General features: G+C 45.0%; 1 protein-coding gene across 1 annotated transcript; it reads left to right on the plus strand.

Moving 5' to 3' along the window:
• Positions 1–120: 120 nt before the first annotated feature.
• Positions 121–25,258, plus strand: LOC135072350 (uncharacterized). Its single transcript, XM_063966282.1, has 10 exons — positions 121–243; positions 1,198–1,343; positions 1,869–1,980; positions 3,351–3,485; positions 4,830–4,985; positions 6,324–6,477; positions 7,677–7,902; positions 8,978–9,083; positions 10,917–13,873; positions 22,212–25,258. The coding sequence occupies exons 1-10, from the start codon at positions 121–123 to the stop codon at positions 22,492–22,494; spliced, it is 4,398 nt and encodes a 1,465-aa protein (XP_063822352.1). The 3' UTR covers positions 22,495–25,258.
• The last annotated feature ends 52 nt before the right edge of the window (positions 25,259–25,310 follow it).

A 25,310-nucleotide genomic window follows, 5' to 3' on the forward strand; every position in this document is an offset into this window, starting at 1 on the left:
CTAGCAACGAGCCCGAGGACCACCAGATCACCGTCTGCGTCCGCAAGAGGCCGCTCAACAAGAAGGAGGTGGCCAAGAAAGAGGTGAGAACTGCTAGAACTTTAGAGACTGGCCATCACCATGACCAGTACCAACAGCATCGAGTTCCGGCCGCTGACCGGCAACGAGCCCGTCGAGGACCACCAGATAACCGTCTGCGTCCGCAAGAGGCCGCTCAACAAGAAGGAGGTGGCCAAGAAGGAGGTGAGAACTGCTATAGTCTGGTCCGTGAGCACGTAGAGTTTTGTCCAATGACCCCTAGCTACCCATCCTTATCGCTCGCGCGTAATTATGTTGCTATCGCGCTCGCACACTCACTGCGGGCGCCCGTCGCACAGTCGCGACAGCAATATAATTACGCGGGAGCGATAAGGATGGGTAGCTAGGGGTCATTGGACAAAATTCTACGTGCTCACGGACCGGGCTTTAGAACTCTAGAGACTGGCCATGACCAGTACCAACTGCATCAGTTCCGGCCGCTAGCAACGAGCCCGAGGACCACCAGATCACCGTCTGCGTGCGCAAGAGGCCGCTCAACAAGAAGGAGGTGGCCAAGAAGGAGGTGAGAACTGCTAGAACTCTCTAGAGACTGGCCATGACCATGACCAGTACCAACAGCATCAGTTCCGACCGCTGGCAACGAGCCCGTCGAGGACCACAGTAGTGGCCAGAAACTCTTTCTTGGCCACTTTTGTGGTCCTCAGTGTGAGACTTAATTACTGTGTTACATAGATCCTCCAAGGGCCTTGACGATGCGTTGCGACGTCACAGCGCAATAATTTCAATACATTAATTGAGTGCCACACGAGCGGTGCGATATCGCAACGCAACGCAGCTTAGATCCAAACCAAGGTGGAGCAGAGATGTGTTTTGAATAACCAATCAGATTTTATTATTTCACATCTCTCCGTTTCGCATAACTCCTCTCCGCACCGCCGTCGCTGTAAAATATTGAAAAAATTGACGGCCTCTGCTCCTCTTCGTTCTGCCTTGGTGGAAATCTGGCCTTACTCCGAGTGGTTGCCGCTGGTGAATGGAATATTAGTCTTTGAACTGACAGCTGTCACCTTCGATTTAAAAAAAAACCCGTCATCGCAAGGCAGCATTCCTATCTCGTTTCCCTGTCTCTTTGAGTGATAAACACCTGTTTTTTTGCAGGTGGACGTGATAAGCGTGCCCACCAAAGACCAGATGATAGTCCACGAGCCGAAGAACAAAGTGGACCTCACGAAGTACCTTGAAAACCAGAAGTTTCGCTTCGACTACGCCTTCGACGACTCCTGCACCAATGAAGTTGTTTACAAGTGAGTTTAACATTCTTGTGTTTTTGTTAAACAGGTTGGGCCAAAAATGATTGCAAATGGCAACGCTTCATTTCTCAAAAACGGTTCGAGGTAGGGACACGTGGATGATAAGAAACTGTGCATAATTTCATTAATTTCAAGTCACATTGGAGGCGGAGCACTTCATGAAACATCGTCGTACTTTTTGTGTAATTTTTTGGCCTGTATTTATTTTAGTTAAGGGCATTTGCTCCCGACAGGATACGAATCTTTGTCCGTGACTTGTTGTAATGCTCTTTACGCCCTTTTAAATGGTCAAAGAAAGGGTTCAAGTTTAGATGAAAGAACACTTTTCGTAGTACCTCGCGGTTGTACTGGTCGAATCGCGGGAGGTATGCTCGGAATTGCGGCTACCTAGGGCAGATTTCACTCCACCGCACCACACTTCTTGACTCCCTACCAGTTTTCGTAGTAACAGTCGACAGCACACCAGACTATTATATTGCAAGATAGCTCCTATTACAAGTACATACGATACATTTCCAGATACACGGCCAAGCCGCTGGTGCAGACGATCTTCGAAGGTGGCATGGCCACGTGCTTCGCCTACGGGCAGACCGGCTCCGGCAAGACGCACACTATGGGCGGCGACTTCCAGGTAAACTAGCACTTTGAACCTTACCCACTTGGAATAAGATTCAACAGGTATACAGGATGAAATTTTGTAATGCTACCTGGAGGGAAAGTACTCTTACTCAAAGAAAACATTCCTTTATTTTTGAATAGAAATAGAACTGCATTCAAATATTTCCAAAAATTTGCAAGCCACACCCGAGAATCGAACCAGCTAGTTAAAAATTACACCCTGTATTTTTATTGCATCGATCGTTAGGGTTAAGTTTATGGATGAAATCTCTCTAACAAACTTGATAAATTAAATGAAAGGAAAACCATGAAATCTTAAATTATTTTAATTATTCACAGAAAATTTTATGGTATGGTAGTGAATTTTCGAAAAATTTTCAAAAATCTTTGAATGCAGTTCTCTTTGTTTTCAAAAATAAAGGAATGTTTTCTTTGAGTAAAATTTTCTATTTACAGTATTAATAGTACTTTCCCTCCAGGTGGCATTACAAAATTCCACCCTGTATACCATCGGCGGTAGATACTCGTTGGGGCTACCCAATCTGAACCATTAAACTTAGAATTAGATTCAACAATGGGATATTAAATTTACTGACCATTCCAGGTCTAACTCCTAGGACCTTTCCAATCTGAACCTCAAAAACTTAGAATAAGTTTCTACAATCATGCATATTATTTACACACCAACACAAACACCAAAGACCAACTTGATCTTCACTGGTTGGGTTTTTTTTTGGCGGTCAAGCTGTAGATCCTGGCTACACAGGAGTTTCAGCGGTGGGAACAGTCCCGTATTAACGCACCATGGACGGTGACTTTCGTACTTGCCGGGCCCACCCTCTGAGCCTTAAAAACTGGGGATATGGTTCAACTATGACAAAATAATGATTCGATAAACTAATAAAATATCGACCGTCTCCTTCCGTCGTAAGGTCAATCTTTACTTTTTTGTGTACTGAGAAGTACCTGTCAATGAGGGCTATCGTTTTTATACTTAACTAGCTGACCCGGCGAACTTTGTTCCGCCTTAATGGCAATAAATAAGCAGACTTTTTTTTAAATTTCGAACGGGATAAAAAGTATCCTATGTCCTTCTCCTGGCTCTAAACTACCTCCCTGACAATTTTCAGCTAAATCGGTTCAGCCGTTCTTGAGTTATAAGTGGTGTAACTAACACGAGTTGGCACCCCTGGCGATTGACAGGACCTTACTCTACAGTGGCGCCATCTTGATGAGTGCAAATGCGATAGTCCTACCACTTTAGCGCTCACCAGTTGGTGCCACTGTCTTCGCTACTAGCAAGTGACAGGACCTTACTCTACAGTGGCGCTAACTGGTGAGCGCTTAAACGATAGCCCTCATTGAATGGTTTGTTGTCCGCAGGGCAAGACGCAAGACTGCAAGAAGGGCATCTACGCGATGGCGGCTCGCGACGTGTTCGCGTACCTGAAGTCGCCCAAGTACAAGCCGCTCAACCTCATCGTCTCCGCCTCCTTCTTCGAGATCTACTCCGGGAAGGTATTGTCTATGACTCTGGTCTGTGAGCACGTAGAATTTTGTCCAATGACCCCTAGCTACCCATCCTTATCACTCGCGCGTAATAGCGCGTGTCGCGCTCGCACACTCACTGCGGGCGCCCGTCGCACAGTCGCGACAGCAATATAATTGCGCGCGAGCGATAAGGATGGGTAGCTTGGGGTCTTTGGACGAAATTCTATGTGCTCACGGACCAGACTATAAAGATAATCTTTACGTTTCTAAGACGTTTGTAGTTAGATACACATCAATTGTGCGTCGAACACATCGTTGTATTGTACTGACATTGATAACATTAAAAAAAAATGCAAGGATGATCTATTTTGAAAACATGTCCATTATTTGCCAAACAACTCATTTGTAAATCTCGAAAATGCGTTAATTTGAGCCTGACATTCAACGGTTAAATTTATAATGGCGTCATTTGTCCTAAACGTGCTTTGAATAAATCGTAATATTTCTGTTATTATGTTCTTGCTCTCATCTAAATCGGTTTTGTTTTAGTGTATCTTACACCATTTAATACAGTCATGGCACAATGATGCGTCATCTTTTCAGGCTGCACCAGAGCGCCATAAGGTGTCATAATATTCCTTTAAACATTTTGTATGGCGTGTGGCACATTAGGGCGCCACTTAAGTGATTCGCGCGCTGCTTAAAAGAGCAACCTTTATTGTCATCATCATCATTTCAGCCACAGGACGTCCGCTGCTGAACATAGGCCTCCCCCAATGATTTCCGCAATGCGTTATGACCGGTTGGTAGCGGCCTGCATCCAGCGCCTTCCTGCTATTTTTATTAGTTCGTTGATACTATCATCTTCATAGAAACGCACCGAGCGCGATTTGTATGTGAGCGCGCCAATACGTATGCGGCGCGCACGCACTCACTGACAAAATTCGGTGCAACTCCCCGCTAATCGGCCGTTTGGTGTAGTGGTTCAGAACGGACTACTATGCCGAGAGGTCCCGGGTTCGATTCCCGGCTGGGCAGAAATTGAAATGATGAATTTTAATTTCTGTGACGGGTCTGGGTGTTACTATGTATAATATGTATGTATTTAAAAAAAAGTATATAAGTAGTATATCCGTTAAGCTAGCACCCATAACACAAGCATTAAGTTGCTTACTTTGGGGCTAGCTGGCGCTGTGTGAAATTGTCCAAAGATTTATTATTATTTGTCCAAAGATTTATTATGATTTTAGACGTCAGAATATATGGGCTTATTGCGTAAAATCGATAGAAAGGCGCAATAAACGATCTCGGCTCCTATCCTAAGCTTGATAATGAAGATGGCGATGATATCGTGGTGGTATCCTTCCCCAGGTGTTCGACCTGCTAGCGGACAAGGCGAAGCTGCGCGTGTTAGAGGACGGCAAGCAGCAGGTGCAGATCGTGGGGCTGACGGAGAAGGTGGTGGACAACGTCGACGAGGTGCTCAAGCTCATCCACCACGGCAACGCCGCGCGCACCTCCGGACAGGTGAGAAATTAAATAGTTTATTCAGTACATACAGGGTGGAAACGTTAAGTGATCTCACTCTATTATTTCCAAACTATACAAGATATTGAAAAACTGGTTACTGATCCTGAAAGTGCTTCATGAGCTCTTTCAAACGGTACCAATAATAGGTTACAGAATAAACTGGATCTATCTGAAAATTCAATGTTTCCAGCTTCACTGAAAATTCAGTGATCACTTATCGTTTCCACCCTGTATACCCTTTCCAGGGCGTACACGTCCCAAATATAGCTTGCCGAACGCAGAAAGGGGTCGGACTAGCCGACTCGAGATTCGAGGAACGCGGGTTCGAATCCCACCGCCTCTTGACTATTGTGGTGAGCCCACACAAGCATAATTTAGTTTACCACGAGGGGCTAACGGGACTATTAGTAATTTGTGCAATACTAATGAGGGTTTTCGCGATTGAAAAATCCGCCAGATGGCAATACGTAGACGCGAGGTCCAATGCTGCGTGATTGATTATTTTTGACATGACATTGACGGATATATCAAAATCTACCAATCACGCAGCATTTGGACCTCGCGTCTACGTATTGCCATCTGGTGGATATTTCAATCGCGAAAACCCTCATTACTAATATTCTTGAAAAAAAAAACACTGGTTCATTCCGTGCTATTAGGATGTGGTCAATAGCTTTTGTTCACATTTGACTGTGTTGTTGCCCCATCAAAAAGAAAACATACATTTATTGGATTGATACTATGATAGTGAAATTTTTCTTATACGTGATTCTTAAACTTGCCAAACTTGCGGTTGCGAAGCGGTGGGGACTAGGGAGATGTGTGACGTAACAACTGTTAGGCGACTTTAGCAGCGCGATTCGTAATTTTATGCTATATGACAGCCACGGCAGCGGCATTTTTAATGTGAATCCGCTGCAGTTGCGCGGCTGTCGCGCTGCTGTCGCACAACTTCACATCTCATGTTTCGCTGATATTGGTCGAAAAAAACACCCACACCACTCCATTTCACAGGACCTATTTAGTTAAGCGCTATGCCTATACTCGTTAATCATGTAGTCTAAAGTCCGTTAGCCAGGCAGATAGAATTTCGTACAATGACCCCAAGCTACCCATCCTAATCGCTAGCGTGTAATTTTATTGCTGTCACGCGTAATGATATTGCTGTCGCGCGTAATTATATTGCTGTCGCGCTCGCTCACTCACTGCGGCCGCCCGTCGAACAGTCGCGACAGCAATATAATTACGCGCGAGCGATAAGGATGGGTAGCCAATCGAGTTAAGAATCGTGTCGTTATCGATCTGATAGTGACTGCTTATTTTATGTGTTTGCAGACGTCAGCAAACTCGAATTCGTCGCGGTCGCACGCGGTGTTCCAAATAGTGGTCCGCTCGCCCGGCATGCACCGCGTGCACGGCAAGTTCTCGCTCATCGACCTCGCCGGCAACGAGCGCGGCGCCGACACCTCCAGCGCCAACCGCCAGACACGTGAGTACCTTCCCTTTTGTACCCTTTGCACCACCGGCCTGCACCACTGGTGGTGCAAAGGGTATTTTTAAATCCCTCTTGCACCACCAACAAATAGTGCTGTGCTACCATCGACTGTAAAACTAATAGTAGACTGTAAAATACTTGATAATTTAATTCTTATAAATAAATCAAAACCTACCTAAAAGTTTTAATTTGAGTGTGTGTAAGTGCCTATAAACATTTCACTTCAGACCCACGATACCCCGGGCCTACATCCTACATACAACGAATAAAGTACCAGGGCAACATAACCATAAAGGAGCTATTTTATGATACATGTTTATTTCTCGGGTCAACCAAGAAGAATTTGATATAGCTCCTTTATGATTATGTTGCCCTGGTACTTTAGGAATTATTCGTTGTATGTAGGTATGAATGGTTGTTATTAATTTTTATGTTATGTTGTCAAATCTGTCCAGTAGTTTCGGAGCCTATTCAGTACAAACAAACAATCAAATCTTTCCTCTTTATAATATTAATATTATATGATTATAGATAATCGTTTTACAGTTAATGGTAGGGCGGCACTATTGGTGGTGTAAAAGGGATTAAAAAATACCCTTTGCACCACCAGTGGTGCAGGCCGGTGGTGCAAAGGGTACAAAAGGAGTACCTTCCTACCCTCACTTCCATTAGTCCAGCCAGCCTAGTCCTACCCTACCCTCTTCTGATTAATTTCCTTGCGGGTCCAATGACAGTTTAACTTTCCCCCCGGGACAAACTTGACCTTCACTGGTTGGATTTTTACTGGCGATCAAGCTGTAGATCCTGGCTACACAGCAGTTGCAGCGGTGGGAACGAGAGGTGGGCTATTCCCGTCCTACCTTCAGGGACGCCAAAGAAAGAAGTCAAATACTAGACAGAGATTCCGCATCCAGGTGCTTCGTTGCGATCTTTACCAAATAGTCGATCTACCATGTGGGAGGCCTGCCTAAACTACGTGTTTCGGTCCGTGAACGCTTTTCTAAATCTTTTTGCTCGACGTTAACATAATATTATTGTGTTCATGATTTTTTTCTTCCCCTTTGTGACCTCCACAATCCTTCTGGCTAGTCTGGGGAGTGTAGGTCAAATTCTTAATTTGCCTCTGATAAACAGGAAAGAATCTTGCCACTGCAGTGGAGACCAAATAAGAAAAAATTTTTTTCTGCTTCCAGGCATGGAGAGCGCAGAAATCAACAAATCCCTGCTAGCCCTCAAGGAGTGTATTCGCGCGTTAGGCATGAAGGGCAACAACCACCTGCCCTTCCGAGTGTCCAAACTAACGCAAGTGCTTCGCGACAGCTTCATCGGCGACAAGTCGCGCACCTGCATGATCGCCATGATTTCGCCCGCCATGTCCTCGTGCGAGCATTCGCTGAACACGCTGCGATACGCAGACAGGTGCGTCACACTCTTCGGTATCATCGTCATTAAAGCCTGGTCCGTGAGCACGTAGAATCCCGTCCAATGACCCCAAGCTACCCATCCTTATCGCTCGCGCGTAATTATATTGCGCTCGCACACTCACTGCGGGCGCGCGTCGCACAGTCGCGACAGCAATATAATTACGCGCGAGCGATAAGGATGGGTAGCTTGGGGTCATTGGACGGGATTCTACGTGCTCACGGACCAGGCTTTATACTCATCATCATTAGTTCTTGAGTGGCGACGATCCGGAAGACGTAGCGTGGGTAGGCCCGTCACTAGGTGGACCGACGAGCTGGTGAAGGTCGCGGGAGGTGCCTGGATGCGAGCGCCGCAGGATCGGTCTTCGTGGAAATCCTTGGGGGAGGCCTTTGTCCAGCAGTGGACCTCTTTCGTCTGAAACGAACATCAGTTCAGCCGTAGGACGTCCATGTGAACTTAGGCCTTCCCCCAACGATTTCCACAAATGCCGGTTGGTAGCGGCCTGCATCCAGCGCCTTTCTGCGATGAGGCCACGATACGACCATGAGGTCGTCGCGTCGGTCCACCTTGTGGATGGACGTCCTACGCTGCGCTTTCCAGGACGTAACCTCCACTCTAGAACCTTGCTGCCTCATGCAGCCTTGCAGCCATGCCTGTTATATTGTTAGTGCATGTAATTGAAAACTTACTTGTGCAGAAATTAATAAAGATTTATTTATTTATTTATCATCGGCAGTCATGGACTAGTTCGTAGAACAAACTCATTATACTCCGTCAGTTTTTTTTTTTTAAATATTGTTATAATAATAAATATCTTTAGACAATCTCACACAGCGCCATCTAGCCTTGGGGCTACTTTGGAGTAATCAATTAATATGCTTGTGTTATAGGTGCTAGCTTAACGGATATGCTACTTATATACTTTTTTTTTAAATACATACATATTATACATAGTAACCCGTTTTATTATTTACTTTTTAAATGCCGATTACTTGTATTACGGCAGTTCATTAATTATTGTGTGTACATTTATGTCCGAGCGTTAATATATCGCGTTAAAACTGTTCAGAGTGAAAGAGCTGGGCACGAACGACGCGCGGCGCGCCGAGTCGCCGCTGGCCGACGTCGACATGGAGCCCGCGCACGACGACCTGGCGCATCTACGCTCGCTCAACGTGAGTATACGCACAGAATAATAATAAGTACTACCAGGCCTGTTCATCTCCACGAGCTTACTTCGAAAACAAAACACGCACGATGGCCCACCTACAGGATACTATTCGACAAGGCCTCACATACGAGCGAACATTGACTCACGCACGCGTATTCTTGTGTATGATGGAAGAAAATAAAGAAAATGGTGTACTAAATACTGTGCAGTATTTAACTGCCTAAATAATAATAAAAACACAGAATGTACTTTTTTAAGTTGCCTCAAGACACTGAGAGGTAAATAAGTACATAGTTAATATTAATATGTATGCTCAATGTCATTAACAATATGGTGTAATTTAGCCTGTCTCTAAGAGTCAAGCACCATTTTGTTGACAAACGTCAGTGATCGGCACTGCGCCGAAGCTATAGGGCTGACTTCGGTAAAATGATGTGACGTGAGGTGCCAAACTGCGGAAAATGGCGGAGGAAATACATGATTTAGCATGAATTATGATGAATAATATTAACTACTTATTTACCTCTCAGTGTCTTGAGGCAACTTAAAAAAGTACATTCTGTGCTTTTATTATTATTTAGGCAGTTAAATATTGCACAGTATTTAGTACACCATTTTCTTTATTTTCTTCCATCATACACAAGAATACGCGTGCGTGAGTCAATGTTCGCTCGTATGTGAGGCCTTGTCGAATAGTATCCTGTAGGTGGGCCATCGTGCGTGTTTTGTTTTCGATGTAAACTCGCGGAGATGAACAGGCCTGGTATACGTACAAAAGGGAGTTCTTAGAGACCCACGCTAGCGTCTTTTGAGCATCGTCGTTTTGTCAGCGCAACGGTTTTTTTCGGTCAAGTAACGCAACCCTGTCACTTCGCTGTGTGTTCAGTGTTGTCGTCGCGGTGCCACTGCGTTAGCGCCGCGTTGACGCTGCGTTGGCGCTAGCGAGCCGACGACGTTTGGAAGACGCTAGTGTGGAGGAGGCTTTATTATTTAGCTCGTAGCGTGAACATGACGTTCGGTGGATTCAACCCCTCATTAATTTTGTGGAATAAAGATGCAAAATAAATAATCCAAAAAATGGAGTTCAATACGCAAAGTTTTTCACATACTGGCGCTTGCCGAGCGGCTTTTTTTCCGAACATTTGTCTTCGATTTTACCTCCCAGCTGTGCCGATGAATGCCAGCTTCAATACGTGTACAATAGCCGGCAATAAATATTGCACATCGACCTTTGGAACGAGACAATCGGTTAATTTCGGCTTGTAGAGCGTTATCTCTGTCGCACACTACCTATACGATTGACAAAACGTCATTGACAAAACATTATTCAATGAAAATATTGTCCGATCCCTTAGTATTTCTCTTCGACAAATACTTTAACATATTGTGAACCACTTTTCTTTCACGACTAAAAGTTTTTAGCAATTTAATTCACAAAATCAATTGCACACATTTAAAATAAAGTTTGTTTACACTTTGACAAAACGTCATTATGTCAGTCGTTGTTCAAGTGCGACAGTGGTAACGCTCTACGAAACCGAAATTAAAGCCCGGTCTCCGAGCACGTAGAATTTCGTTCAATGACCCCAAACTACCCATCCTTATCGCTCGCGCTTAATTATGTTGCTGTCGCGCTCGCACACTCACTGCGACCGCCCGTCGCACAATCGCGACAGCAATAGAATTACACGCGAGCGATAAGGGTGGGTAGCTTGGGGTCATTGGACGAAATTCTACGTGCTCGGCGACCGGACTATAGCCGATTTCTCTTTCCTAAGGTCGATGTGCAATATTTATCGCCGGGTATTGTATACTGTAACCTTCTCTCCGGCCACAGGAAGGCGACATGTCAGCAGAGATGTACACGTTCCACGAGGCCATCGACGAGCTGCAGCGCGCCGAGGAGGAGGTGCTCGACAACCACAAGGCCATCTCCGACTACCTGCAGCACGCGCTGCAACGCTGCTCCCAGCTGCTGGCGCTCACGCGGGACGTGGACTACGACCAGGACGGTGGGTGCTGTACTACCACAAGGCCATCTCCGACTACCTGCAGCACGCGCTGCAACGCTGCTCCCAGCTGCTGGCGCTCACGCGGGACGTGGACTACGACCAGGACGGTGGGTGCTGTACTACCACAAGGCCATCTCCGACTACCTGCAGCACGCGCTGCAACGCTGCTCCCAGCTGCTGGCGCTCACGCGGGACGTGGACTACGACCAGGACGGTGGGTGCTGTACTACCACAAGGCCATCTCCGACTACCTGCAGCACGCGCTGCAACGCTGCTCCCAGCTGCTGGCGCTCACGCGGGACGTGGACTACGACCAGGACGGTGGGTGCTGTACTACCACAAGGCCATCTCCGACTACCTGCAGCACGCGCTGCAACGCTGCTCCCAGCTGCTGGCGCTCACGCGGGACGTGGACTACGACCAGGACGGTGGGTGCTGTACTACCACAAGGCCATCTCCGACTACCTGCAGCACGCGCTGCAACGCTGCTCCCAGCTGCTGGCGCTCACGCGGGACGTGGACTACGACCAGGACGGTGGGTGCTGTACTACCACAAGGCCATCTCCGACTACCTGCAGCACGCGCTGCAACGCTGCTCCCAGCTGCTGGCGCTCACGCGGGACGTGGACTACGACCAGGACGGTGGGTGCTGTACTACCACAAGGCCATCTCCGACTACCTGCAGCACGCGCTGCAACGCTGCTCCCAGCTGCTGGCGCTCACGCGGGACGTGGACTACGACCAGGACGGTGGGTGCTGTACTACCACAAGGCCATCTCCGACTACCTGCAGCACGCGCTGCAACGCTGCTCCCAGCTGCTGGCGCTCACGCGGGACGTGGACTACGACCAGGACGGTGGGTGCTGTACTACCACAAGGCCATCTCCGACTACCTGCAGCACGCGCTGCAACGCTGCTCCCAGCTGCTGGCGCTCACGCGGGACGTGGACTACGACCAGGACGGTGGGTGCTGTACTACCACAAGGCCATCTCCGACTACCTGCAGCACGCGCTGCAACGCTGCTCCCAGCTGCTGGCGCTCACGCGGGACGTGGACTACGACCAGGACGGTGGGTGCTGTACTACCACAAGGCCATCTCCGACTACCTGCAGCACGCGCTGCAACGCTGCTCCCAGCTGCTGGCGCTCACGCGGGACGTGGACTACGACCAGGACGGTGGGTGCTGTACTACCACAAGGCCATCTCCGACTACCTGCAGCACGCGCTGCAACGCTGCTCCCAGCTGCTGGCGCTCACGCGGGACGTGGACTACGACCAGGACGGTGGGTGCTGTACTACCACAAGGACATCTCCGACTACCTGCAGCACGCGCTGCAACGCTGCTCCCAGCTGCTGGCGCTCACGCGGGACGTGGACTACGACCAGGACGGTGGGTGCTGTACTACCACAAGGCCATCTCCGACTACCTGCAGCACGCGCTGCAACGCTGCTCCCAGCTGCTGGCGCTCACGCGGGACGTGGACTACGACCAGGACGGTGGGTGCTGTACTACCACAAGGCCATCTCCGACTACCTGCAGCACGCGCTGCAACGCTGCTCCCAGCTGCTGGCGCTCACGCGGGACGTGGACTACGACCAGGACGGTGGGTGCTGTACTACCACAAGGCCATCTCCGACTACCTGCAGCACGCGCTGCAACGCTGCTCCCAGCTGCTGGCGCTCACGCGGGACGTGGACTACGACCAGGACGGTGGGTGCTGTACTACCACAAGGCCATCTCCGACTACCTGCAGCACGCGCTGCAACGCTGCTCCCAGCTGCTGGCGCTCACGCGGGACGTGGACTACGACCAGGACGGTGGGTGCTGTACTACCACAAGGCCATCTCCGACTACCTGCAGCACGCGCTGCAACGCTGCTCCCAGCTGCTGGCGCTCACGCGGGACGTGGACTACGACCAGGACGGTGGGTGCTGTACTACCACAAGGCCATCTCCGACTACCTGCAGCACGCGCTGCAACGCTGCTCCCAGCTGCTGGCGCTCACGCGGGACGTGGACTACGACCAGGACGGTGGGTGCTGTACTACCACAAGGCCATCTCCGACTACCTGCAGCACGCGCTGCAACGCTGCTCCCAGCTGCTGGCGCTCACGCGGGACGTGGACTACGACCAGGACGGTGGGTGCTGTACTACCACAAGGCCATCTCCGACTACCTGCAGCACGCGCTGCAACGCTGCTCCCAGCTGCTGGCGCTCACGCGGGACGTGGACTACGACCAGGACGGTGGGTGCTGTACTACCACAAGGCCATCTCCGACTACCTGCAGCACGCGCTGCAACGCTGCTCCCAGCTGCTGGCGCTCACGCGGGACGTGGACTACGACCAGGACGGTGGGTGCTGTACTACCACAAGGCCATCTCCGACTACCTGCAGCACGCGCTGCAACGCTGCTCCCAGCTGCTGGCGCTCACGCGGGACGTGGACTACGACCAGGACGGTGGGTGCTGTACTACCACAAGGCCATCTCCGACTACCTGCAGCACGCGCTGCAACGCTGCTCCCAGCTGCTGGCGCTCACGCGGGACGTGGACTACGACCAGGACGGTGGGTGCTGTACTACCACAAGGCCATCTCCGACTACCTGCAGCACGCGCTGCAACGCTGCTCCCAGCTGCTGGCGCTCACGCGGGACGTGGACTACGACCAGGACGGTGGGTGCTGTACTACCACAAGGCCATCTCCGACTACCTGCAGCACGCGCTGCAACGCTGCTCCCAGCTGCTGGCGCTCACGCGGGACGTGGACTACGACCAGGACGGTGGGTGCTGTACTACCACAAGGCCATCTCCGACTACCAGATCCAGTGAATTAACCAGATGTAGTAGTAGCTGTTTCTTCCATCATCCTCAGGTTATCTAGTATCTACTGCAAGTCTGCAGGGGCACGGCCCTGTCTAATTTACCAGAAGCAAAATGAGGATTTGGCCAAATACTAACCAGACGAGTATGGAGGCCTGATGTTCTCATATTTGTCCCTGAACCGGTCGTATGCTTAGGCATATGAAAGGTTAATCACTTTTTGCGACATTCACAGAAGACTGGGGTGATCCTATTTTACTCTGCCGGAACCACTTTTCTTTGTTTCATAAATAAAGGCCTAATGCCCGTTTTCACCATCAATCCCTAATTTTTAAGTGACCCTATGAAAACAAAAAATCCTGTTATGTGTTTGTAACACATTTTTAGGGAGTCACTTAAAAAATAGGGATTGATGGTGAAAACGGGCATAAGCCTGCCGACTTTTAGTTGGCCGATAGTTGGGTCGGGCTGTTAATCAGTATGGGGATATATGAAAGTGCGCACATTACACGGATTTGGTATCGGCCGATTCTTCATACAAATTAAATTCAGGTCCAACTATTGGCCAACTAAAGCCTTGATCACACATACCGAGCAAACGCGCGAGACAGTGCTCTCGGCCGAGTACACGGTGTGTATGAACATTACGCCGAGTGCTCGGCCGAGCGCTCGAGTATGTGACTCGCTCACCCAACTGTCTCGACCGAGTAAACATTTTACTGTCTCGCTCGTTTACTCGGTGGACGGGCGAGACAGTAAAATGATACTAGGCCGAGAGAGATGGATTAGTCGTCGAGTATCAGTCTCGCCAAAATACTCGGCCGAGCGCACTCGGCGTAATGTTCATACACACCGAGTACTTGGCCGAGAGCACTGTCTCGCCCGTTTGCTTGGTACTTGTGATCAAGGCATAAAATCGGTAGTCTGCGCCTAGGCTAATAATGTTGTGGTTGCGTGATGCAGTGTTGCCAAAAGGTTACTTTTGTAACCTTTTAGGTGATTTTTTAACTGCATTGGTTACTTTTAGGTTACACTAATGAAAAGGTTACTTTAAGGTGATTTTTCGGAATTTGTAGAATAACTTTCAAAATGTTGATGATTTCCAATTAATTTTCATTAATAATAACACTTTGTATGAATTTTGGCTGAATGGTAAGATGAGAGTCGAAGATGAAAGATGTTAGTAGTGTTCTAGTACGAAGCTTTATGATATCAATCGCACCCCCCAAATTTAGAGGGTCACTTTTTTATATTTCTGGTAATTTCTGACAAGACTCTACTGGCAACACTGGTGTGATGTGTGTGTGATTGACATCTGTGTTTGTGCGAAGTGTTCGGTGCGGCGGCGCGCAAGCGGTGGCGCGGCGGGCGCGGCTTCGCGATGCGACGGCGCGCGCGCACCATGATCGGTTTGACTCAATTCAGGCGCAATGCTTTGGGAGCTGGCGGTATCTACAGAAAGAGCAGAGATCTTGAGGGTTTTGTAATTTGTGTCGCGTTGTTTCTGCATTTTCTTGGTATAGGTAGGCTTTGGTATATTTTTGTTAAACATTATGCTATTTTCAAGATGAACTAGCTTTTTCCCGCGGCTTCATCCGCGTGCAATTTAGTTTGTCACAGATTGTCATAAACCCTATATTGACTTACTGTTATTCTGTGTTATAAACAAAAATACTGTAAAGTTTTATCAAAATCCGTTCTGTAGTAAAAAAAAAAAAGAAAAAAAATATTTGTGATGATAGACAGCATACATTTTCTTCCGTAAACAGTCAATTGCAAATAAAATATATGAACGTATACCTTCCACCAAGCTCTTTGACAATTGCCAATGCAAACGTATAACTTGACAATTATTCTTACACTAGCTTTTGCCTGCGGCTTCACCCGCATGAAATTAGTTTGTCACAGATCGTCATATATTATAGTGTAGTGTATGTAAAAAGTGAGGTTATGTTGATTGACAGATGTCATTCTTTTCCCCGCCTTTTTGTTACTTGTTCACTTGATGGCTACCAAGCCTACACAATAAACTTATTACCAAATAAGTGTGGTTTCAATCATAATAGTGGCGACGACTAGGAAAAATGGACCGCAAAGCTGTGAAATTCCGTGAATTCAATCCACAAACAGACAATTGGGACAATTACATTGATAGGTTGAACTTTTGTTTTGAGGCGAATGGCATCCTCATGGACCAAATTAAACGAGCAAATTTCTTTACAATATGTGGTGCGCAAGTATTTGAGACTGTGTTAGCTCTGATTACTCCAAAAAAGTGCAGTGAAGTGACTTATGAAGACATAGTGCAAATTCTAACCAAACATTATAGTCCTAAACCAAACGAAATATCGACATCGTTTAAGTTCTACAATCGCAATCAAAAATCTGGTGAATCGGCATCCGATTTCATAGCGCAATTGAGGACAATTAGTGTTGGATGTAAATTTACAGACTTGGAACGTATGTTACGTGATCGACTTGTGTGCGGCATGAACAACAAACAGTTACAATATGAATTGTTAAAGCGCGATACGTTAACCTACAAGGACGTAGTGGATGCAATGTTGACATCTGAAAGTGCGGGAAGGGATGTGCGTATAATCCAAGGGGATGCAGCGTCCGGCCCGCCGCCGGCGGAACCAATGGACATCAACGCCGTACAACAGCGGACACCTGGCCCCGCCACAACATCCAACGTGCGACTTTGCTACCGGTGTGGGGATCGCCATGCAGGAACGTGTCGATTCATAAATGCGATATGTCGATACTGCAAGAAAAAAGGACATATTGAGAAGGCATGCATTAGCAAAAAGAAGAGTTTGAAACCAGATATACACTTCACTGAAAAGGAAGAGGAGGAACAACTCAACGGGATCTATGTGATGAAGGGTGATGATCGAGTACCACCTTATGAAGTACAAGTACAAATAGACAAAGTTACAACAAGAATGCAAGTGGATACTGGTGCCAGTTTCTCACTCATCAATGAGAGGACTTGGCAGGCAGTGTGCTCTCGTCAACCCATGGCATTGCAGCCCACTTCACTCAGGCTACGCACATGGACTGAAGCACCTGTCATATTATTGGGCCGTATCTCACTACCAGTTACATACAAAAATCGAACACGACAACTTACTGTAATTGTTGCTAAAGGTGATGGACCAAACCTTTTAGGAAGAAACTGGTTAGAGCCATTGGAAATTTCTCTGAAAATTAACTTCATTTCCAATAATCAAAGCTCTTATCTGGAAAAGATACTGACTAAACACAATGAAGTATTTAAAGAAGGGCTTGGTACTTACCGTGGGAAACCTGTCACAGTCCATTTGAAGCCAGAAGCGAGACCAAAATTTCTCAAAGCAAGACCAGTGCCATTTGCAATCAAAGACCGAGTGGAGAAAGAAATTGATAGACTTGTAGAAGAAGGAGTGTTGCGGTCAGAATCATACTCTGATTGGGCAACACCAGTGGTACCAATTGTAAAGAAAAATGGTGAAATCCGACTCTGCGGCGATTATCGTAGTACAGTGAACTTGGCTACTGAGCCAGACACATATCCAATGCCGACAGCTAGTGAGGTATTTGCGACAGTAGCTGGTGCTAAATATTTCACGACCCTTGACCTGGACAGAGCGTACACGCAAGTGATCGTAGATAATGACACAGCTAAACTACTTACCTTGAATACTTGCAAGGGTTTATTCTCGGTGCATCGATTGGCATTTGGTGTGAAAGCTTGTCCAGGTATGTTCCAACGCTTGATGACATCATTGTTGGGAGGAATCGCAGGCGTGGCTGTACTAATTGACGACATAATAATTGGTGGTACAACAATTGAAGAGATGTTCAATCGGTTAGATGCAGTGCTCGAACGCATAAAGAATGCAGGACTTCGTTTGAACAAAAGCAAATGCAAATTTGCACAAACACGTGTTGAATTCCTGGGATTCATCATAGATGCAGAAGGTATACACCCGGCAAGAAGCAAAGTGGAATGCATTTGGAACACACCCGCACCTCAGAATGTCCAGCAACTTCAAGCATTTCTGGGTCTGTACAACTTCTATGAGAGGTTCATTCCTCAGAAAGCAACATTGTTGGAACCACTACACAGACTGTTGGACAAATCATCACCATGGAAATGGACAGAAATAGAACAATCAGCATTTGAAGCAGCCAAACATCTGTTGACATGTGACTTGACATTAGTACATTATGATTTACAAAAGCCCTTAGTACTTACATGTGATAGTTCAGAATATGGCATTGGTGCAGTATTATCACATATTATGGAAGATGGACAAGAACGTCCAATTGCTATGGGATCCAGAACTCTTCATACTCATGAAAGAAGATATTCCCAGTTAGACAAAGAGGCTGCAGCAATAAATTTCGGTATTTACAAATTTCATCATTATTTAACGGGAAGACACTTTACAATTATAACAGACCACAAACCATTGTTGGGTATTTTTAGCCCCAATAAACCATTGCCTGCCATGCTGTCACCTCGGCTTATGAGAATTGCTTTGGTTTTAACATCTCATAGTTATGAGATTATTTACAAACCAGGAGTACAGATAGGAAATGCTGATGGACTGAGCAGATGGCCACAACCAGTGCAGAGTCAGGCGGAGGAGGTGCCTCGAGAGATATTACTGTTGGCAGAAACACCAGAAGAGTTTCCATTTGATGCACAGAAATTGGCAATTGAGACCCGAAAAGATAAAACCTTGGCAAAAGTGATGCATTATCTAAGTGTAGGATGGCCAAATAAATGCATTGAAAACGAAATCCGACCCTTTTGGGTGCATAGATCGGAACTATCACAATCACAAGACTGTATATTATTGGGCTGCAGAGTGGTAGTACCACCACAATTGCAGGGGCACATTTTAGAAGCCTTACACAAAACGCACAGTGGTATCGTACAGACAAAAGCACTTGCTCGCAGCTATGTGTGGTGGCCCCAGATGAATAATGACATAGAGCACATGGTACAGGGTTGTGTTCGGTGCCTAGAAAACAGAAACATGCCAGCTAAAACAAATCAGAGATGGATAACACCTACCCGGCCATGGTCTAGAATACATGTAGATTTTGCTGGACCATTTCAAAATAAGTACTTTCTGATTGTTGTTGATGCCTACTCTAGATGGCCAGAGGTATTCATTGTTAATAATATGACCTCTGAAACAGTTATCAAGCACCTGCGCATGTTATTCTGTGCTCATGGGTTATGTGAAACAATAGTCTCAGACAATGGTACATCATTTGTGTCGCAAGAAACGCGAAATTTTTTAAAAGCCAACAACATCCGACAAGTAACAACTGCACCATACCACCCGGCCACAAACGGATTGGCGGAACGTATGGTCCAAACCGTAAAAAATAAGTTGCGTAAATTGGAGGAAAATACACCGTGGGACTTAAAAATGGCCAATATGTTGTTAAGTCTTCGAGTCACACCATGTACAGCAACCAATAAAAGTCCAGCAGAATTGTTACTGAAAAGGAAATTACGTACACTTTTGGACACCGTGCAACCTGACAACATAAGCAGAGCACAAACTGAAAACCAAATTGCACGGAATCAAGGTCTAGCTAACCGGAAAACAGAGATTGGTGACAAAGTCATGTATAGAAACTATTCTACTGGCCCTAAGTGGCTGCCTGGGAATGTTGTCAGTGTGAATGGCCCAGTCAGTTACGATATCAAAACAAAAGATGGTAATATTGTCAATAGACATATGGATCAGCTGTTAAAAACCAAAGATCAGGGACAAAATATAGAAGAGTTGCCAGATGAAGCAAATAATGAAAGCAACCAGACAGAAATTGACGATCAAATAGAAGAGAGAGGAGAGGAGGAAGAGATAATAGAGATACCTAACACAGATCAGTGGTTAGAAATGTTAGGCATCCCTGACACCGCTGTAACAACATTCTGTGGTGGTAAAATTAAACATAAACTTAGGAGTCATAATGATACTCCTTATACAAGACCTGTTAATTGTATTTCTGAACCATTGTATATTAATTAATTAATGCTAGTATGCAACAATTTATTATTTGTCGATAAATAATATAATATGTTTGTTTATTTGGTTAAATGATAATTGTCTTGGTTTGGACATTATATTTCTATTACTAGATTACAGTAGTAAACATTGTTTTGCCTGTCCAGTCTATTTGGGATTGTGACTTAACTTTTAAATAGTTTAAAACTGTTATTTAATATAGCATTTTGTATTTACTTAGGGGGAAGGTATGTAGTGTATGTAAAAAGTGAGGTTATGTTGATTGACAGATGTCATTCTTTTCCCCGCCTTTTTGTTACTTGTTCACTTGATGGCTACCAAGCCTACACAATAAACTTATTACCAAATAAGTGTGGTTTCAATCATAATATATAGCCTATATGTTATTCGTCAAAATCCGTTCAGTAGTTTTTGCGTGAAAGAGTAACATAAAAATCCAAACTTTCGCATTTGTAATATTTATTATTTAGAGAATAATGAACAATCATATAATTTCCAAATGATTGATCCAAGTAATAAAGGACAATGACCAAAAGTGGTCCAAATGTCCACCACCAATGAGACCTATATTGGCTTATAGTCCATTAAATAGAGATTAACTTTCAGTATGGGACGAAAAAAAAATAAGCTGTCAGTAAAAAGTTAGGCTGGACACCTAGCAAGGTACAAAGATAGAAGATGGACTATAACATCAACAGAATGGAAGGGACCGAAGGGGAAGAGGAATGTTGGGAGACCCAAAGAAAGGTGGGCTGATGATATAATGAGAGTAGCGGGAGAAAATTGGCTCGACCTAGCCCAGGACAGGAAGAAATGGAGCGGAATGGAGGAGGCTTTTGCCCATACAGGGGTGCCACAAGAGTGAAGACAAATGCTTCTAACTTAATTTATAAAATTGTAAACTTGTGGAAATAAAAGCTTTTTATTTATTTATTTTATAAAAAGTTATGACTGTTTGAAAAATTGTAGTAGTTTATGCGCTAATCTCAGGAACTACTGGTCCGATTTGAATAATTATTTTTGTTATGGATAACCCATTTATCAAAGATGGTTTTAGGATAAATAACATTACCCTACAACCAATAGGGGCGGAGCAGTAAAGACAAATGTTGTAAAAATGGGAAATATTATTCAAACAATTTTCACGCGTACAAAGTCGTAGGTACAGCTAGTATAATATTTAATAAAATTCATCTATAACCCCGCGCCACATGCGACATGACATAACATGCGTAGATTAGTCCAAAATGTGCAATGTATAGAATGATATCAAGAACATTTTTCGGTTGAAAAGGTAAAAAACAGACTTTTCAATCAGTCATAACTTTTTACTGACAGCATATTTTTGATTGCGGTTTGGTTATAATGAATCAGTATTTAGTAGACTATTTTACCACATTGGTCTCGTTAGTGGTGGACATTTGGACCACACTCCATATATTTTTGGTCATTGTCCTTTGAAGTTTATTTATTGACTAAGTGCATAAACGGACAACAAGTTTTACATCCACAAGATCTGGCTTTGTCTGTGATCCGCAGTTGGGAAATCGATTCAGTTCGTCAATAACACGTGATTATCATACTAAAATGGTTCATCGCTTCGTCATAACGCCAACGCTGCCGCTCGCGCGCCTGGTATTATTGGTCTAATTATTCCAAATTTAACAACCAACCGAACATTATTAACTAGATGGGGATTCGAACTATAAAAAAACTAAAAACTTTAAAAAATCATGACTGAATAAGAAGTGGAAGTTTTCTCCGCAAACGAACGTTCTCAGTGCATTGAATCGAATGTGCATTGCGGAGTATTTTATCACGAGCAATTAACATCATGTATCATCTCAAATTGGGAATTTCCAAATTATTGGCATTTTATAAAAAAAATGCTTATACAGGGTGTTAGGTAAATGGGTATTATGAGTCGACACTAGCCCATGTTAACATGGTCATATAAATGGTATGGTGAAGTCAGAAATTTGATATCACCATTTAATTTTTTTTAATTTTCATACAAAATAAATTTTATAAAACCCGATTTGTATGAAAATTAAAATAATTAAAGTGAAGATATCAATTTTTTGACTTCACCGTACCAATTATATGACCATGTTAACATGGGCTAGTGTCGGCTCATATACCCATTTACCTAACACCCTGTATAAAAAAATATTCTATCTTAAATGCCAATAATTTGGGGAAAACCAATACAACCACCAATTTCGACGGCATTTTAATAAATTGTGTCCTTTTTTAGCGTACGCGACGCAATGGGAGGAGCTTCTAAACGAACAGTTAGCCGTACTGGCGCAGTCTCGCGACCTGGTGGCCGAGTTCCGCGCCAAGATGCAGCAGGAGGAGCACATCTCACGTCGCATCCAACCGCGCCATCACTAGCGCCGCCTACCAGGCAGCGAGAGATTTGTAAGCGGAAGGTGAACGCTGTGTATTCAAAGCTGGCAACACCAGCGGACTTAACGCCATTATATTTTTGTTCAACAAGTCGTGATGACAATCCGACCGTTCCTAGTTTCCGGTGAAAGTTAGTAACCCGCTAAAAGTGAATTAAACAAGGCTGTTTCGAGTTAGTCGACCTGATGACAGTTGAATTCGATGTGAGTAGTTTTTTTGTTAGAAGTTTCGCGTTATCGTTTACAAATCTCACTCTCAACCGTGATGGACTGTCGAACCGTCTGCGTTTCGTTGCCGCGTACTCGTTTGATGTATCGGGGGATAGATAGGAGACGCGTTTGTGATGTTTCGAGAATAGAATCTCTACGGAATCGTTTGTATCGCTGATCTCTGTGTACATGACGGTAGATGTGTTGTGACGTCACTGCGCCCGCTCGCAGTGACCCGGAATTTTAACGAGATCAAATCACCAGAAGTATTCAATCGAAACCGAAGAATATTCCGTAGCTGGCCTACTATTGTTTCGCTTTTTTTCTCGTAAAAATTTCCTGTACGCATGTTTTGATTTTCATCTTTAATTTTTTTTCATGAAACTTAATTACAATGACGTCGTCGACGCAATTAGTGCCGTCGTGTTATGGAAACGATAGACTGTTTATTGTAGGGAGTGTTAAAAGCACAAACGCGCTGATTGTGTTTATTTTGCCTGAAGCGGTGGTGTCGTCATCGACGTCACTTTTCGTCTCGAAATCGATTCGTGTGTAAGTCAACGCTATTTGGTGCGATTATTGTTTAATTTATATAGAAACGTTATTACGTTGATTCCTTAGCCCCTAACATAAGTGACCTATTAATTTCTGAATGCATTTAACTCCGCTAAGGCCTACTTCTAAAATTGTAGATATTTGTATGGATTGGAAGTACAAAGTGGCGTCGCGAGAGCCAGTGATGTGTGTTGCATGACATTAGTAGTGCGTCTAGTTCGGTGCGTCAGAGTATTACATGTAATGTTGTGAAACAAATTGTTTGTCGGTTACATTTGAAATTTAGCTAGCTCTGTTTTGCGCGAATTTGGTATTCACTAAACATTCTTTTTCTGAATCGAACGTTAACATTGTATAGGCTTTTTCTTAGTTATATGTGGCTCATATTCTAAAAATTTTGACAATTTGTATAAGTGCTCAATCCTCAGTCAATACCAGCCTCGCGCAAACAACTTGAGCATTTATACATAAGAGTTTAAGGTTTGTTGTAATTCGGTAACATATCTTTTGCCTTACAAAGTCGCTTGTTATTACTATCGTTATACGACTCGATGTGAGATATGTAAACTCGTCCTTATTTCTATGGAGATAGGTTTGTTTTACAGCGACAACGAAATGATATCTGCCAGTGTTGAAGTTTAAAAAATTGTAATTGGAATGTTGACTGTTCAGCAAAATACAAAAAAGGTAAAATGGTATTGCAGACATCCTAGCAGATATGTAATTTTGTTGTTGGCTGTATTTTGAAAGAATATATGTATTTTTCGCACCTGGAAATGGATGGGACTGTAAGATTAAAATCGATTCCTTCCAGTATCGAGATTATGCTTGGACTCAGCTCAAACGGATCCGAGTCTCAACTGATTTTCTCGCGCTGTGCAAGCGGGAGGTGCATCTTAGCTCGTTATCGATATTTCAGTTTGAGTGCGGCGGCCATATTTTATTTACATAGTGATTTCGGACATTGGCGTACTCTGATAATGGCACTCAAACGACCATCGACGTAGACACGGTTGTATTATAATTTTATTGTTAGTCTAACACCCTGTTAATGTAACATGTAATGTAACAAATAAATAATGCTTAGGCTTACCAGGACATCGTCAACTTTGTGTTTTGATTGTACCCCGGGCTCGAGCGAGCCGATGAGGTGTTGTGTATAGTAGCCTCTTTCCAGCGATGAAATAAATAAGACATTAAGAACATCGACGCCGCGAGCGTGCCCCGTGGCCGCGCAGGCGTCTCGGTGTAACGTAGATCAAGATTTATTTACTAGAGTAATTAATGAACATGACTGACATGAGCCGGTGAGATAAATTTCTATACACAGATTTTACTCTTACCTTTGTACTGTAATTATAATTTATTTTTACTATTATCGTCTAATAAAAATACATTCATCTCATAAAAATCGCAAAACGTGTAACGTGTTTGTTTAATTATAAAAAACGTAAAACTACTGAAAAGACTCGTGTAACTGTAAGTTTTTTTTTCAAGTCAGTACATTTAATATTTTTTCATTTATTTATTATGTTGTGATAAATCATTATATTGGAGTGTTCCGTGACGGGCGTTCGCGCTTTCTTATTTTTCGGAGTCGTGCTAAATTTGTAATTAATTGTAATTCATTTTGTCAAGCAATAAGCGTTGTGTAAGTTGTTATGTGGTCGCCCGGTGCTAGACGGAGGCCGTCGCTTCGACCCGCGTCTGAAGGCTCGAAGCCGTCGAGAGGCGACGTTGGGCCACTCAACATACAAACCGGTTGATGCGATCGACTCGTGGCTTTCGTAAATTCCTAAACTGTCCTGTACTCCGCCGGGGAAGCCATCTCCGGCCGGTTCTACGTATACTGTAGCTTACAAAAGAAGTTATTAGATAGTGCTTTATTAATAAATGAATAAAGAAATCGGCGCTCTGTATCAGAGTCGCTGCTTACGCCGATGTTTGATTGTACTGAACGAAATCTCTCTTTACTATATTTTTTTAATTGTATTATTGAGATGTGTCGTTTGCCGCGAGGTCGTAGGGAGCGCGGGCGAGCGAGCCCGCGCGTTACGTCTAGTTGAAATGCTTTATTATAATAAACATATTTTAACATCGCACATTATAATAAATTAATCGAAATTGATTCCTTTGTTTTATTTCACTAACATTATCTATAAAGAGTTAGAGGGAAAATT

The sequence above is a fragment of the Ostrinia nubilalis genome, chromosome 1 (genome assembly GCF_963855985.1).
Source record: "Ostrinia nubilalis chromosome 1, ilOstNubi1.1, whole genome shotgun sequence".
Taxonomy (NCBI): domain Eukaryota; kingdom Metazoa; phylum Arthropoda; class Insecta; order Lepidoptera; family Crambidae; genus Ostrinia; species Ostrinia nubilalis.